The 14,871-nt window shown below is 35.8% G+C and overlaps 3 protein-coding genes across 3 annotated transcripts in view; 1 reads left to right on the forward strand and 2 right to left on the reverse strand.

Annotated features, from left to right (window-relative positions):
* LOC132124032 (methylthioribulose-1-phosphate dehydratase-like) overlaps positions 1 to 14,871 on the forward strand; it is a 310,976-nt gene that overhangs the window by 141,687 nt on the left and 154,418 nt on the right. The gene's annotated exons all lie outside the window — the stretch shown is intronic.
* tsg101b (tumor susceptibility 101b) lies at positions 775 to 7,071 on the reverse strand. The gene is made up of 10 exons (XM_059534625.1): positions 6,866 to 7,071; positions 6,694 to 6,781; positions 6,335 to 6,400; positions 6,041 to 6,204; positions 5,828 to 5,954; positions 5,638 to 5,698; positions 3,983 to 4,080; positions 3,141 to 3,343; positions 1,948 to 2,187; positions 775 to 1,846 (listed from the first exon to the last, which is right to left on the reverse strand). Exons 1-10 carry the CDS (start codon positions 6,908 to 6,910, stop codon positions 1,757 to 1,759), a joined length of 1,182 nt encoding a protein of 393 aa, XP_059390608.1. The 5' UTR covers positions 6,911 to 7,071; the 3' UTR covers positions 775 to 1,756.
* hrasb (HRas proto-oncogene, GTPase b) lies at positions 7,209 to 12,526 on the reverse strand. The gene is made up of 6 exons (XM_059534595.1): positions 12,215 to 12,526; positions 10,605 to 10,738; positions 10,129 to 10,307; positions 9,878 to 10,037; positions 9,344 to 9,468; positions 7,209 to 9,144 (listed from the first exon to the last, which is right to left on the reverse strand). The coding sequence occupies exons 2-5, from the start codon at positions 10,713 to 10,715 to the stop codon at positions 9,349 to 9,351; spliced, it is 570 nt and encodes a 189-aa protein (XP_059390578.1). The 5' UTR covers positions 10,716 to 10,738; positions 12,215 to 12,526; the 3' UTR covers positions 7,209 to 9,144; positions 9,344 to 9,348.

The following is a 14,871-nucleotide window of genomic DNA, read 5'->3' on the forward strand; positions in this document are numbered from 1 at the left end:
CACAATTTCAACTTGTGTCTAGCTGTATACAGTCTGTTTTCATTAATATCTTGACAGCTGGTGAACAAATTCCTTTGGTGGGGGTGGTGATCTTTTATTTTAGAACTGTTTGAAAATTAACTATTAGATTACAATCTAAAATTAAAACTTCAAGATATTCCTAACAGGTTCTTAATAGAAGTGTCTGTAGAAGAAGTCATGCTTTTCTTTTCTTTTTTTATAACTAGCAGCAATCTGGTAGAGACCAGTCTGTTACCATGGAGATGAAAACATTCAGGCTCCCCACCAGTGCCCCTCCTTCACAAAAATCTCTTTACTATGTCTTATCATCCAGTAGAGTTTTATCACTAGCAGAATATAAATCGGATTGAATAAAATACTTCAATACAGGCATTTCTGTCAAATATAATTTAGACATTTAACCTGTGAAGGAATAAAATAAATGAACCCGCTCCTGGCAACAGTTTAAAAACTTTTGGTGACCCTGGTCGGGTGTTCAAATCAGCTCTTATTATATTCTGCATTCTACCACCAAATAGAAAAACGAAATTTGTCACTTGTTGATTCATTTTTTTTCTTTTCTCCTTTCAAGTGACACTGAGTATCAAGTATTACATGCAGTTTGTGATATTTTGATACAAAAAATAAATAAATAAAATTGTTAGAAAGAAAAAATGAAAGTAAATTATAGATTTTACATATTATAACCCTAAAGCAAAGTTTAAACATCTAATGTGGCAGTGTTAGGCATTCAGATAAACAGACTCAGATTTAAGAGTTTTTCTTGCTTTTATTTTAGATTTTCATTTTTAAATACCCTTATACCTCCAAGAGATGCACAATCATTTTGTTTCCCTTGATTCTAAGCAAAACACTTTATCCATGATTAAACCAGCGATCTAACAATAACTAAAAAAAAGAAAAAAGAAAATCTTCTCTTTATACTTTGTTGGCTTATGCATCACATCTCAAATACATATACAAGTTCAATCTCAGAAATGTCTGCAAAATATTCTTGTCATTAAATCTGCAAGAATACCAAGTGCATTCCTGTAAACTGACTGCATAAGAACTGTTAATAAGAATGTTATGATTGACAACACGTAACATGCAGGACTGCAAAGGTTTGTTAGGTAGTGGACAATGATAATGATAAAGCATAATGTTATATTTAGATTCTGAGATGTTAAGAAGATTGATTTACTAAAAATAAAACAAAGTGCTGATTTTACGAGAATTATTCAAAACAGGTACATATTAGGAGATTAAACAATATAAAAATAAGACATTCAGGTAGAGCATATTGAATGCAATTCTGAAACTTCTTACCTATTTCTGAAAGACACTTTAGAAGAATATGAGGCACAAGTTACAAAAGTGCACCGGCTGCTGTTTTTATTAATTTATATAAGGTTATGATAAACTCCATAGTGGAGCAAAAATATATTTTACAAATGTTTGATTTCCTTCCATTGTTTTCCTCTCTGCGAAGGTAAGAACCTCAAAGCTCACTTCATTTGTTACATAATAAAGGTATATTCAAAGCACTTTGTTTTTAATAATGATGATATGAATGTAAACTTGAATATTTTGGTCCTAAGTATGTTAGTTACCTTTCACATCTTTTTGTACAGTACTTAGACTGTGATTTATAAAAAGGAGGTTCCTAAACCTCCTGTTCTTGGAACAAATGTAGGGTCCTTGCCATATAGTGCATGTGTTACAGCTGAGAGGGGGAATGATTTTTTTGGGCAGGTCAGTACAGGTCACTGAGGCCTGCTATTTTCCGGGCCTTCTGCATCAGGGCTCTTAGTTGGAACTGTTTTCTGGAGAGTAGGCGCACATGCTGCACGCAAAAAAAGAAAACTCCGAATTAATATTCAAATATTGCATTTTACAGCTTAGACAACGGTAACAAAAAATGCACAGGGTACAGTTGAGTCTAACCTTAAGAAAGACATCCAAGTCAATGACATCTCTGCGCAGCGCTTCACCCAAGTAGAAGATTGTGTCTTCTATGGCGTTTTCTTCAGCGTAGAGGTTCAGAATCTGCTTATACAGAGGAGCGGTGGGCAAAATCACATCATCAATATCATTGTTCTCAGACTGGTTCTCCATTTTTCTCAGAGCAGCAGTTAGCTCTTCATCTTTCTGCTTAAGGAGATCAGTGTTTCTGTCCACATCCGCCTGCAATTCAATGGAAAGAACATTATTATTTTGTATTCTACAAAATATTGCAAAACATTGTTTTCAAGCCAATACTATGTTAAAAGAAGGATTTACTAGAAAGATATATATATATATATATATATATATATATATATATATATATACACACACACAGTACAGACCAAAGGTTTGATGTGTGTTAATGAGTGTTGGAAACAGTTCTGCTGTCTAATATATTTGATGAATAAAAGGTTAAAAAGAACTGCATTTATTCAAAATAAAAAAAAAATTCTAATAATATATATTCTAATAATATATTTTCTTTACTATCACTTTTTATCAATTTAACACATCCTTGCTGAATAAAAGTATTGATTTTATTTAAAAAAAAAAAAAAGAAAGAAAATAAAAATTACTGACCCCAAATTACTGACCAGTAGTGTATAGTTATTACAAAATATTTATATTTTAAAAACATAGCTTCTTTTTTTTTTTTTTTACTTTTTATTCATCAAAGTATCCTAAAAAAGTATCACATGTTCTGAAAAAATATTAAGCAGCAGAACGGATTCCAACTTTGATAATGAATCATCATATTAGAATGATTTCTAAAGGATCATGTCATAATGATCCTAAAAATTCAGCTTTGCACCACAGAAATAAATGATAATTTAAAAGTATAATAAATTTAAAAACAATTATTTTAAATTGTAATAATAAATCACAATATTACATTTTTTTCTGTATTTTTGATCAAATAAATGCAGGCTTGATGAGCAGAAGAAACTTCTTTCAAAAACATAAAAAATAGTAATGTTTCCAAACTTTTGGTCTGTACTGTATATATACACACTTACACACACACACAGTAAAGGTAAAAGAATAAGTCACTATTAGCTAGTATCAAATATTAGTTAAGTATCAATAAGGTAAAAAGGTACAAATGAAAATGTACAAAAAGTCAGATGTACCATCTCCAGGTCTAGTTTGGTCACCATCTCCTCCAGCTTCTGGTGGCCTCTCTTTAGGTCCTCTTCTGTCCTTTTCAGTGCATCCAGCTCTGCCTGTGCTCGATCCATCTCTTCTTTCATTCGCCAGCGCAACTTGTCACTGACTGCAGACACCAAAGATGCACGGATTGTGTCCTCACCAATGGTACCGTCGCGGGTGGGTCCTGAAACACAGCAAAAAAAAAAAAAAAAAAAAAAGGTTTGCAAGTGTATCAATGTACAGTTTTTTGGAATGGGTTTATGTACATTACCATTCAAAAGCTGGGTCAGGAACTTTTTTTTAATACTTTTGAAAGACGCCTCTAAAGCTCACCAACGCTGCATTTATTTGATCAAGAATACAGAAACAACAGTCACATTGCGAATATAATTAAAATTTAAAATAAGTTTTCTTTTTTCATATTTATATGTAAATTCTTAAGTTATTATTCCTTTGACGGGAAAGCCATTGTGAATTTTCAGCGTTACTCAAGTCTTCAGTGTCACATGATGCTTCAGGAATTATTCTAATATGCTGATTTGCTTCTAAAGAAATATTTCTTTTTACAGCTGAAATCAGTTTTGCAGCTTAATACTTATCTGGAAATTGACGAATAGAAAGTTCAAAATAACATTTATTTGAAATTATTTCATTATAAATGTCTTTACTGCTACTTTTGATAAACGTTTGATAAACTTAATGACCTCCGTTTTGAATAGTAGTGTACTTTGAGACTGATGTCAGTTTCGAAATGCATGATTTGTTAGTGTCTTACTGGATTGTTGATTTCACTATTCATTTAACATGCAAGATGCTTGCTCACCCACTGTAGTGGCAGAAGACCCTGGGGTGTAGAGAGAGGAGCCTGAGGTAGTGGGGTATCCAGGGCCTACTGCAGGATAAGGGTAGCCCTGATATCCACTGGCAGACAGACAGAAAGAAACAATGAAAAAAAGGTGTGTGTGTGTGTGTGTGTGTGTATATATATATATATATATATATATATATATATACCATATTTTCCAGACTATAAGACGCACTTTTTTTTCATAGTTTGGCTGGTCCTACGACTTATAGTCAGGTGCGGCTTATTTATCAAAATTAATTTGACATGAACCGAGAGAAATGGACCAAGAGAAAACATTACCGTCTACAGCCGCGAGAGGGCGCTCTATGCTGCTCAGTGCTTCTGTAGTCTACACTGAAGAGATAGAGCGCCCTCTCGCGGCTGTAGATGGTAATGTTTTCTCTTGGTTCTAAATAAATGCGACTAACAGTCCAGTGCGATTTATATATGTTTTTTCCTCGTCATGACGTATTTTTGGACTGATGCGACTTATACTTAGGTGCGACTTATAGTCCGAAAAATACAGGTAGTAACATTTCCTTGGTATTTACACAGCAAGGTTTAATGCAACGACGCATACCCAAACAAATTGTCCCATCTCTTTATATGCAGTATATTCAGACACAGCAGTCTGTTTACATTACTCCCCTGTCACAAGCTTTGACTTTACTGCAATTTTCTCGAGTCTGTCAGTAACTTATGGTACTTTTACCTGTGTGTATTTTGATTTAGGGGTGCTCCGATCACGATCGGCCGATCGTTAATGCGCATCTCGTCAGTAAAGCCGGTTCGCTAATCAGCGGTAAATTCCCTCAGGTGCGTGGTTTCACATTCACATTCAACCGGCTTTACTGACTAGATGCGCATAACGATCGGCCGATCGTGATCGGAGCACCCCTATTTTGATTAAAATTATTCAGCTTGGTATAAAAAATAAATGTCTTTTGCAGAAAAATGCATGCTTGACATTTCTCAACTGCTTGTTATCTAAGAGCTACAGTATTACATGCACAGATATAACAAAAACAACAATGACTAGATATTGCGCCATAAGAGGAGAATTGGATCAAGCGTTTAAATAAACGTAGGTCAGATGACATATCAGATAAGTACTAGATTAAAAACCACATATGAAAGGACGCCAAACCCTATGTTTTGGGGGGGTTTTGCTGTCTAAATGCATGTAACAAGATCTGATCTATGACAGATGTCTGAGAAATACACTACCATTCAAAAGTGAAACCTTAGGCTCATCAATGCTGCATTTAACAAAAATACATTTTTGATATTATTACAGTTTAAAATACATGTTTTTATATTTTAATATATTTTAAAATAAAAGAAGAACAAGAACAAGAAACATGTCTTATTATTACCAATGTTGAAAACAGATATGCTGCTTGATATTTTTCTGGAAACTGTGATACATTTTACTGTGATAGCAGTTATTTTAACTAGAATAAACACTATAATTAAAACATTATAAATGTCTTTACTGGCACTTTTGATAAATCGAATGTATCCTTGCTGAATGAAAGTATGAATTTCTTTTAGAGATAAAAACTGTACTTCTTTTGAATGGTAGTGTTTATATGTAGGAACTGGTTGATTGGCACACTGAAAGCACTCACCCTGGATTGGCAGAGTGACCTTGACCATAAGGCAACCCTGGTGTGCTTGGCATGTAAGAAGCTGGAAAAACATTGAATTATATGATTACTGCTCATTCACAAAGTCAGAATGCTCTTACAAATGTTACATAAATCTTAAAATAGGTTTTCTTTTAGATCAGACATAAGTCAAACATAAGTCTACACTCACTGTTAGGTGGGCCTGCTGCTGGGAATGCTGGGTAAGTTGCCTGAGTGGTGGGCCGTGAGAAAACGGGTGGTTCTTCTCCAAAGACCACAATCATCACCTGGATCAGTCCTAACAATTCAGACTGGGGCTAAAATAGACAAAAACAAACAAAAAGTAGGTCTATGTCCTCCTAAATTAAACATACAAATATAAAAAGGGAAAAAAGACCCTCACAGGTTTCCATTCATGTAGGTATGGAAGGTAAATCTTTCCATTGGCATCAACATGTTTGCCTGTTTTTATCATCATGGCACTTGTGGGTTTGACAAAACAGATGGGAGGGTTGTAGGGATAGGTGTCTAGAAACCACAGGCAGATGGGAATGTTGTACACGTTTCCTATAGAAGAGGAATATATTAAATAGGGAAAAGGGTCCAATGTAAAGAAATGACAGCTGGATTGCTAAACAGGTCTGAGGAGTGGAGAAGCTCAAACACTTCTAGAAAGCAGTGCTCTCTCTCTCTGTACCTCTGAAGCTTACTGGCACCGTTCCTGTGAGACTCAACAGCTCTTTGGTGGAGCCATCATTGAACACTGAAACAAAGAAAACAAAATACATACCCGTATATTTACTATTTAACTGGAACTGGTGTCATTCAGAAACCAACGTGTCCAAATACTTCCGCTTTTATGTTCAGCAATATAACATTAGTTATATTTAAAACTAAAAACCGAGTGAACATTATTTAATATACAGCAGAATTTGCATTTATTTGTTTTATCCTAATTGAAAACAATGCAACTTTCTTTCAAATAAACCTAACGCAATGGCGTTCAAACATCTGTAGGTGTGGTTGAAGTTTGGAGGCAGTAAAGTCTAATCTTACCGTAGTTGTCCATCACAGGTTTAAGATCCTTATAGTGAGACGTCACGTTTGTTATGTCGCGTACTGTCAGATCCCTGTATTTATAAACCTGTATGCAAAGAAATAACATCACCTATATTACGACAAAAACACCTTGTAAACAACTTCTTTGGTACGCAAGTGTTTTACATACCTTCGACAGCATTTTCCGCAGGTTACTTTCGCTAATTGTCGTCATGCTTAAAAAGACTATGAACTAACGTACTATTTAAAACGAGTGTACAGTGTTTAATATTTAAATGATGTAGTTGTTATTATGGACATAAACTAAAGATCAAATCATCGCATCCATAACAAGGAAATCTCTGCTGAAAAGCATGACGTCACTTCCGGTCAAATGACCGATGACGCAGAACTGACGTGTACGCTACTGCTAGAATAATATTGTTAACTTTTCTAAATTCCCCTTTAGGATATACAGTAACTAATTAATGCGTGACTTTTTAATACGCAAATGTGAAAATAAAACTCAGGAAACCAGGAAAGCCTCTTTATTTGATATTCTTACTTTAAACAATAATATCAGTAGGCACATGACGTATATTGTTAAAGGAAATTAATTGCTGTCTTCACACATTATAGACACAAAATAAAAATAAGTTCTTAAAAATACTCATATTTATAAGTGCCCTATTAATTGCTGCAAAACCCAATATATTTAATAGCAGAACCGAGACAGCTTTTGGGGATTTTCTTTTGTGGGAACGCTACACTGTGTCCTACCATTTTTTCCCCTTATAAAAGAAAACATAAAGATTATTTAGCAGCAGCAGTTGGCGTAAGACAAGTTCAAAACACTACAGGAAACAGAGGAACGTTCACGTGTTTGTGGGTTATTTTACATAACGTTAATTCGAGTGTTACGGAAAATGGCCATTAACAACATTATTAAAGTAAAATCATAATTTTCAGATAAAGCAACCACGCCACCTGATGAACCCACATTATTCTGTGGAATCACACACAGTAAATTCATCAACAAACAAAAAAATCTGTGTATGCTCACAGCATTCTGTCAGAAACCCTTGAAGGTCATATCCATCGCGAATGACGTGATTTAAAGGGAGAATCATATCTGCCCATGTGTGTCCTTGAGAACAATCAATAGACTGTCAGGGAATAAAACACACCGCAATCCTTATAGAGATAAATCATCAAATTTTTACCAGAAAGAGAAGACACTCACTGCTAGGAGTTAATCAGATTCACATAAATGAACTATAATGATCTTTGTTGAGATATAAAATCTGTTCTTTGCAAAAAGACATGAGCTACTTTAAGCAATCAAGAAAGAGAAAGTCCAGACTGTTGCTCTTCCCTGCAATTACAAGGCCATATGTTGCCTATGAATAAATATAGCACACATAAATTAATGTTCCCTATGATAATTTACAGTATGGGTATACAAAGTCAATTTGTTTTTGTTTTTTTTGTTTTTTTCACATTTAAACCTACATCAGTCTTCACTCCCTAATGACACAATCATGGAAAATTTACTTCAGAATGGCATAAAGGGGAAATGCAGTTGAAGATTAGACTATATGATATACATGTAAAAGTTTCAAGCTTATGCCCTGAACATGGGTACAGCACGGTGCTTGGCAAGAATATCAACAAGGCTTTTCAGTCCAAGCTTTAAGTTTATAGTAACTTTGCATTCATTTTCCAACAACTATGATTATTATTTGAAGAGATCTGACGTCTTTAGCCAATGCAATTATTTGCAATGCATTTTTCTATCATAAATAAAAAGCATCACATCTGAATACCAAGCCACATAGACCCTGAGGCCAATTCAAAACCAGAAGCAAACAGAATAAAGTCCTCCACTTCTACATTTTGTCCTAAACCTTGTGCAAATTAAAGACTCATCGGAGGTGTAGCCTCTAATTGCAATCTATTGCACCATAACCTGTGATAAACACACTGCATATGACTAAAAGTCCTCTTTGCAAGAGAACGCCATGAATTATGTACATTTTATTAGGTTAGACTTGCTCTAAGCAAATGATAATACAAATCTTTCTCACATCCAGACATATGCTAATATAACTGATGTAGTATTTCTCCTCTCCATCTCGTTTTTCTAACATCCACATCTGACAAAGCAATATGAGAGGTTATTTTCTGAGCTATTAATTCCAGTTAAGAGTAGATAGGTTGTTTAATGTAAATATATTTAAGTGTGACAGCTTCATCCAGTCGTAGCAACTCCAGTGTTGAGACCGTTAAAATGAGGTACAACTTATTTAATCTCCAGCGAGACGGGAACATCCCTAAGAAGATCTTTGCCAGATTAAAGATTTCCCTTTTACACAGTCTGCTCTTAACGTCCAGCATCTGTGTAGGTGTTGCAGTGTTTGTGGTCTGGAAGGCTGCACCGCTCTGAAAGCCAGGTCAAATGAACATTCACTGCAAAGAGAAGGGGAGAACTGAGTACACATGAGCAGCGGTACACAGTGGCTTAATTATCCAGGAATACTTGCATGTTTAATTGATTGACAATCATATGAATATATACTAGAGTACTTGTATGTTTAATTTATTGAGAATCATATGAATATATACTAGGTTGCATGGTTTAGCAGCTTACAGAATTAAACATGTTTACCAGGATCATGACACCACACAGCGGCAGTTCATACAGCCTTGGCCATTGTCATCTGGCGGGTTCAGTTTCCTCAGCTTATGCTGCCTGATTTCACGGACAAGAGTGTAAAAGGCATCTTCCACTCCCTAAAAAGAAACACACACACACACACACACACACACACACACACATAGACACACTAACTAAGGCTTTTCTTCTTACATTCTGCCTTTTGGTGATAGTTTATCCTGAGCTGCACATGCGATGCAATAGAAGAACCATTGTAGGGTTCTCCAAAGAACCTTTCAGCAAACAGTTCCTAAAAGAACCATTTTGTCTTAGCACAAAGAACATTTTAGTATTCTAAAAAACCTTTTTCCACTATGAAGGACCTTTGTGCAATGGAAAGGTTTCATGGATGTTAAAAATGTTCTTCACGGAACCACAGATGCCAATAAAGAAGCTTTATTTTTCAATTCCGGCAGCTTGACACTTGACGGAATTGTATAATAAAATGTTATATAACAGAATTTATTCAGTCAAACTGTTTCTAACCTGTCTTGTCTTGGCTGAGGTTTCAATGTAGGGAATACCGTAGCTGCGGGCGAGTTCCTGGGCTTGTCTTGTGTCCACAGTGCGTGCTGGTAAGTCACATTTATTACCCACAAGCACCATGGGCACATCATCTGAATCTTTAACCCTCTTAATCTGTTCCCTTTTAAAAGCAATGAAAACAAATAAACATTTAGAATAGTATATTTATATCAAATTAAAATAAAATAAGCAACAAATTTCTTTTATTTAACCTGTACTGATGAATGTCCTCAAAAGACTTGGTATTGTTGATGGCAAAGACACAGAGAAAGCCCTCTCCGGTCCTCATGTACTGGTCTCTCATTGCACTGTACTCTTCCTGACCTGCAGTATCCAAGATATCCAACAGACACGTCTCTCCATCAATCACCACCTGTTTCCTATACGAGTCCTGTGAGGAAGAGCAGGGCATCAATATCATTTGAATAGAGGTTCAATGTTTCTAAATTCTCCTACTGCTCAGTTGATATCGAAATATACAGTGAAATGTATTCTGTTACTGAAAAAAAAGTGAAAACTGTGGCCTGTTTGGTTAACGTGGCAGGAATACTTTACCCTCAGATGATATTTTGATGTTTCATATCATATGTCTATTATATATGAATTTAAGTAACACTATTCTGAACTGAGGATAGTTAAATAAATAAATAACAAAGGCAAATGTCTGAAAATACCAGCTTGACTTTACCTCAATGGTTGGGTCGTATTCATCAACAAAGTGGTTCTGAATGAGCTGAATGGTCAGAGCGCTCTTGCCCACGCCACCTGCACCAACCACTACTAACTTATACTCCGTCATTCTCACTGCTGCGGTGTCTGAAGCTGAGGGGAAACAAGGAACAAGGACATTTGAGAAAACAAAGAATTTGGGAAATTCTGGATGAATCATTACTTGAAAGTCTGTTTATGAGCTGACGAGGAAATAAAACTCAAAGTGAAAATAGTAAAAAAGGGAAGCCACTCAAAATCTATATAAAGTATACCACTTTCTTGGAGAGAAGTGTTCATCCTGCTCAGTATCTAATACAGATGATATTATGCTTGTGTCGTGTGACGTAACGCTAGACAAAAAGAAAAGCTATTTTAGGTTGCCAGAGGAAACTTATATACGTTTCCTGACAGTGATCTATTTGTGTTATTAGTTTAAATGCTTGGTGCAGTGTCAAAAGAATGTATTTCACTCACAACCTGTGTGATTTAATTCCTTCCAAACTTATTCTGACAACCTACTTAAAATATGTATTTTATTATACATATATATCTCCTTGCATATGGAGCAGATGTAATACCTTTGATATTTAATTAACTAAATACAAAAAGGTTATTAAACAACTCTGTTATTTGCTAAGGAGATCAAAAAGAAACGATGGGTCATCTGAATCATTGCGCCCTATTTTAAAATATACAAAATATCAGGTTCAGCTGGATACTCCATCAATTATTGCATTTGAAAATCTATTTTTAGCTCTTCCAACTGTCATGTAGCCTTACCTGTGAAAATCATTTGTAGAACTTTTATATTACTTTTAGTTTTCTGGATCACGGTAAAGCATCTGGTCAGACTTTTAATTCCATTTTTTTTTTTGCCCATAATATTAGTGATCATACTGTACCAGGGGTGTCACCCTTTACAGACTTTCACTACACACACACCCATAATTATATATACATGACATACATAGGATTCACACACATACATATGGATATATACATATGTATGGCTATGTGTGTAATATACAGGAAAAAATATATATATATATACATATAGCTGGAATACAATGACATCACCTTTATTGATTTCTCAGACGATCGGCAATGTAAACAACATGGTCATTTGGGTGAGCTGATCGCTGCTAGCCTTACAATACATTTAATAGCAACCAATCTATGTGATAAGAAGTTTCAATAACGTCCCTAAACAAAACCCATCAGAGTACAAAAACTAGTCTTAGCCAAACGCCTCTGGCTCTGTTGGTTTAAATGAACTCACTCCTGCTGCATCGACCATTATTTCCATGCAGAACAGCGCTGTATGTATAGGAGTATTTGATAGTTGCACAGCTCGCTACAATGTAACAAACTAGAGATTAATTGAAATCAGGCGCGCTCACTGATTTGACGCATTTGTTTCGTTTTTCATGTTTACTGGGAGCAGTTCTCCAGTTTCGAGATGCTGGTGGAATGATTTATGTCCTGACGCCAACAAAATGTTCCGTCCAGTTCTGCAAGGAACATTTTGCTGCGGCTGCTATTCCCGCGCGACACACAGCATAGAAAGACAGCGGCTGGACTACTTACAAAACACACGGCGCGGTTCGCTCGTCTCGACGACATTCAACACAAGTCAGTAATATGTCGACATCCTTCCCGCTACTCCCCTCAAAGCTCTGCTGCTCTGCACTGTTTTCGTCATTCAGCTCGACTTCTTCTTCTTCTGCTCCCGCGGCACAGATTCACTCAAGCAGATGCGATCAACACAAACATTGAACAACGGGCTGCCGGTGTGCGTCGACTGTTATGCGAGCAGTGTGTGTGTGTGTGTGTGTAGGGGGAAGAAGAAGAAGAAGAAGAAGAGGGCGCTTAGAGCCACAGCACACGCCCAACCCCTGTGTGTCTCAGTACACCACCACCACCGCCAAACACACACACACACACACACACACACACACACACACACACACACACACACACACACACACGCACGCACGCACGCACGCACACACACACACACACACACACACACACACACACAAACAAACACTCTCAGCCTCACTTACAACACAGGTGGGCTGTCTTATGTTGCAAAACACAAAAACAACATATACTTTCTTTCTTTCTCTCTTTTTTTTTCAGAAGTAGATTATAAACAATGGTAATTAGAAGGAAATTTCAGATTATACATCCAATGAGTCAACTTAAAAAAATCATAATAGCTGATAATAAATGAATAAATACTGTAATTCCTCCTTTGATTTTTATTTTACCCCCCCCCCCCATTATTACACAACAATGCTCATAAAAAAACCTGAAACATGAAAACCTGCAATGACTGAGCATTAAAAAACATTAATTGTATTTTTTCCAATTCAGTTCTTTCTTTCTTAAAAAAAAATATAAATAAATAAAAATAAAAATACTGACAATTACAATTAAATTTTAGATGATTTTCAAAAAAATTTTTTTTATAATAATAATAATTTGTATTACTACTACTACTACAGAAAAATGTCCATATTACCATGTTTGGTTTTCTTTTTTAAGTGTCTTATGTATGCACCCAAACACTACACACCAGGACTGGACTGGGACAAAAAATCGGCCCGGGCATTTTTGCCCAGACCGGCCCACTATATGATCATAAACACCACCCATCTTTGCACGCCCTTAATTATATGCATACCAACCCCTATTCATTAAAACCACTAATGCCATGTAATGAGTGAGTATAGGAACGAGTGAGAGTTAACAGATGAAATAAGTCAAAATTGTATATTTATTAATGCAGTTGAACTATACTCCACAGCGGTGAATCCTAAAACAAGCTATAAGCGGCTCAGGCGTAGCAATACCAGTGTTTCTTACAGGATTTTTATTAAAACTATGGTGGTGTGTCCTCGGTCCTTCTAGGGGGGTTCGGGGGCATGCCCCCCCGTGAGAAAATTTTGTGCATTTTAATGTTAAATTCATTAATCTGATGCACTTTGAGAGTTCAAAATTAAAAGCTCCAACCCATATTCAGTGTGCAAATTAAACAAAGAAAAATTCAAACCTCTTTTAGTTACAGTGTCTATTTACATTACACCTATACATAATAATCGTTATAATATTAATCCAATGACAGTAATAGCCATATTTTGTAAAACAAATGCACAAAAAAATAAAGGAAACTTTCTTAATTAGTTGTACCAATTTCTATACTTGAAAGAGATAAGCACATGATCTTTTATTTTGAGCAAACTGCATCAAGCTTTTATTTTGGCGGAAAACATGGTTTACAAACGCCTCTTATTAAATTTCTAGTGAATTGCGGTAATCGTCAACTATGCAGATGTGGAAATAATCTACACTCATGACATGGCCTCAGTGTTTTGAAAGTAGTTATGCTTACCGCAGGCTCTACACTTTCTCATCTCTCTCCTGATCCTCCGTCCTCACTATCATCATCTGCCACAGGAGCTGATGAAGGTCAGAAAACATATATTTTGACACAGTTTACAGTGTCTGCTTTAAGGGCCTGGTTCTATTTTTTCACGCTATTTATCTGCACATTCCTTGCGTTTCTTCTCCATCTTTTTTTACAGATACACACTGACACTGCTGCCGCTCGCTCACTCGTTTAAAGTTGTGATTGGGCCAGCCCAGTGTCAATCAAGAAAAGAGCCAATGGGCCACTGATCTACGTGTTTCATGGGCTGGTCTGTCAGAAAAAAAAAACTAACACTGACTTTGACCAATGCATTACACCGGCACAAACCCAGCGCCGCCAATTAAGCAAAACAAAACAAAACGAATGGGCCGCCGATGTACAAATTTTATGGGCCGTTTAAAAAAAAAAAAGTATGAGTATGAGATATCGGCCCAAAAATAACGTCGGCCCACCGGGCAAATGCCCGGTATGCCCAATGGCCAGTCCAGCCATGCTACACACAACCCTGACTGAGATAACACACACTGTCACTCAGAACACACTGAGAGGAAAAACACTAGCATTAAACACCAATACAGAAAATACTTTTCATCTTTACAGTTTAAACAATTTCAATGACTTCATATGAAGTAATATTTTCTTCAAAGAAAAGCGTGACATTCTTTCACATGATTTATTTACATTTTTAGAACATAATTCTTTAAGGTAAATGAAAATTAGCAGTTTGCTTCAATAGTTTGTAGTAATTTACGGAATTACAGTAATGAGAAAAAAAGTAGAAACTAAAAGTATAGTGTAATTCGAACAA

This window comes from Carassius carassius, chromosome 3 (assembly GCF_963082965.1).
Source record: "Carassius carassius chromosome 3, fCarCar2.1, whole genome shotgun sequence".
In the NCBI taxonomy this organism is placed as follows: Eukaryota; Metazoa; Chordata; class Actinopteri; order Cypriniformes; family Cyprinidae; genus Carassius; species Carassius carassius.

Excerpts from the sequence above, each read along its gene's own strand:
- tsg101b (XM_059534625.1), bottom strand. The coding sequence starts at position 6,910 with ATGACGACAATTAGCGAAAGTAACCTGCGGAAAATGCTGTCGAAG. Across the intron at positions 6,782-6,865 it reads TGCGGAAAATGCTGTCGAAG|GTTTATAAATACAGGGATCT; the intron begins GTATGTAAAACA and ends CTTTGCATACAG. Across the intron at positions 6,205-6,334 it reads GGTGCCAGTAAGCTTCAGAG|GAAACGTGTACAACATTCCC; the intron begins GTACAGAGAGAG and ends CCTCTTCTATAG.
- hrasb (XM_059534595.1), bottom strand. The coding sequence starts at position 10,715 with ATGACGGAGTATAAGTTAGTAGTGGTTGGTGCAGGTGGCGTGGGCAAG. Across the intron at positions 10,038-10,128 it reads GAGGACATTCATCAGTACAG|GGAACAGATTAAGAGGGTTA; the intron begins GTTAAATAAAAG and ends TGCTTTTAAAAG. Across the intron at positions 9,469-9,877 it reads CCTCAGCCAAGACAAGACAG|GGAGTGGAAGATGCCTTTTA; the intron begins GTTAGAAACAGT and ends GTTTCTTTTTAG.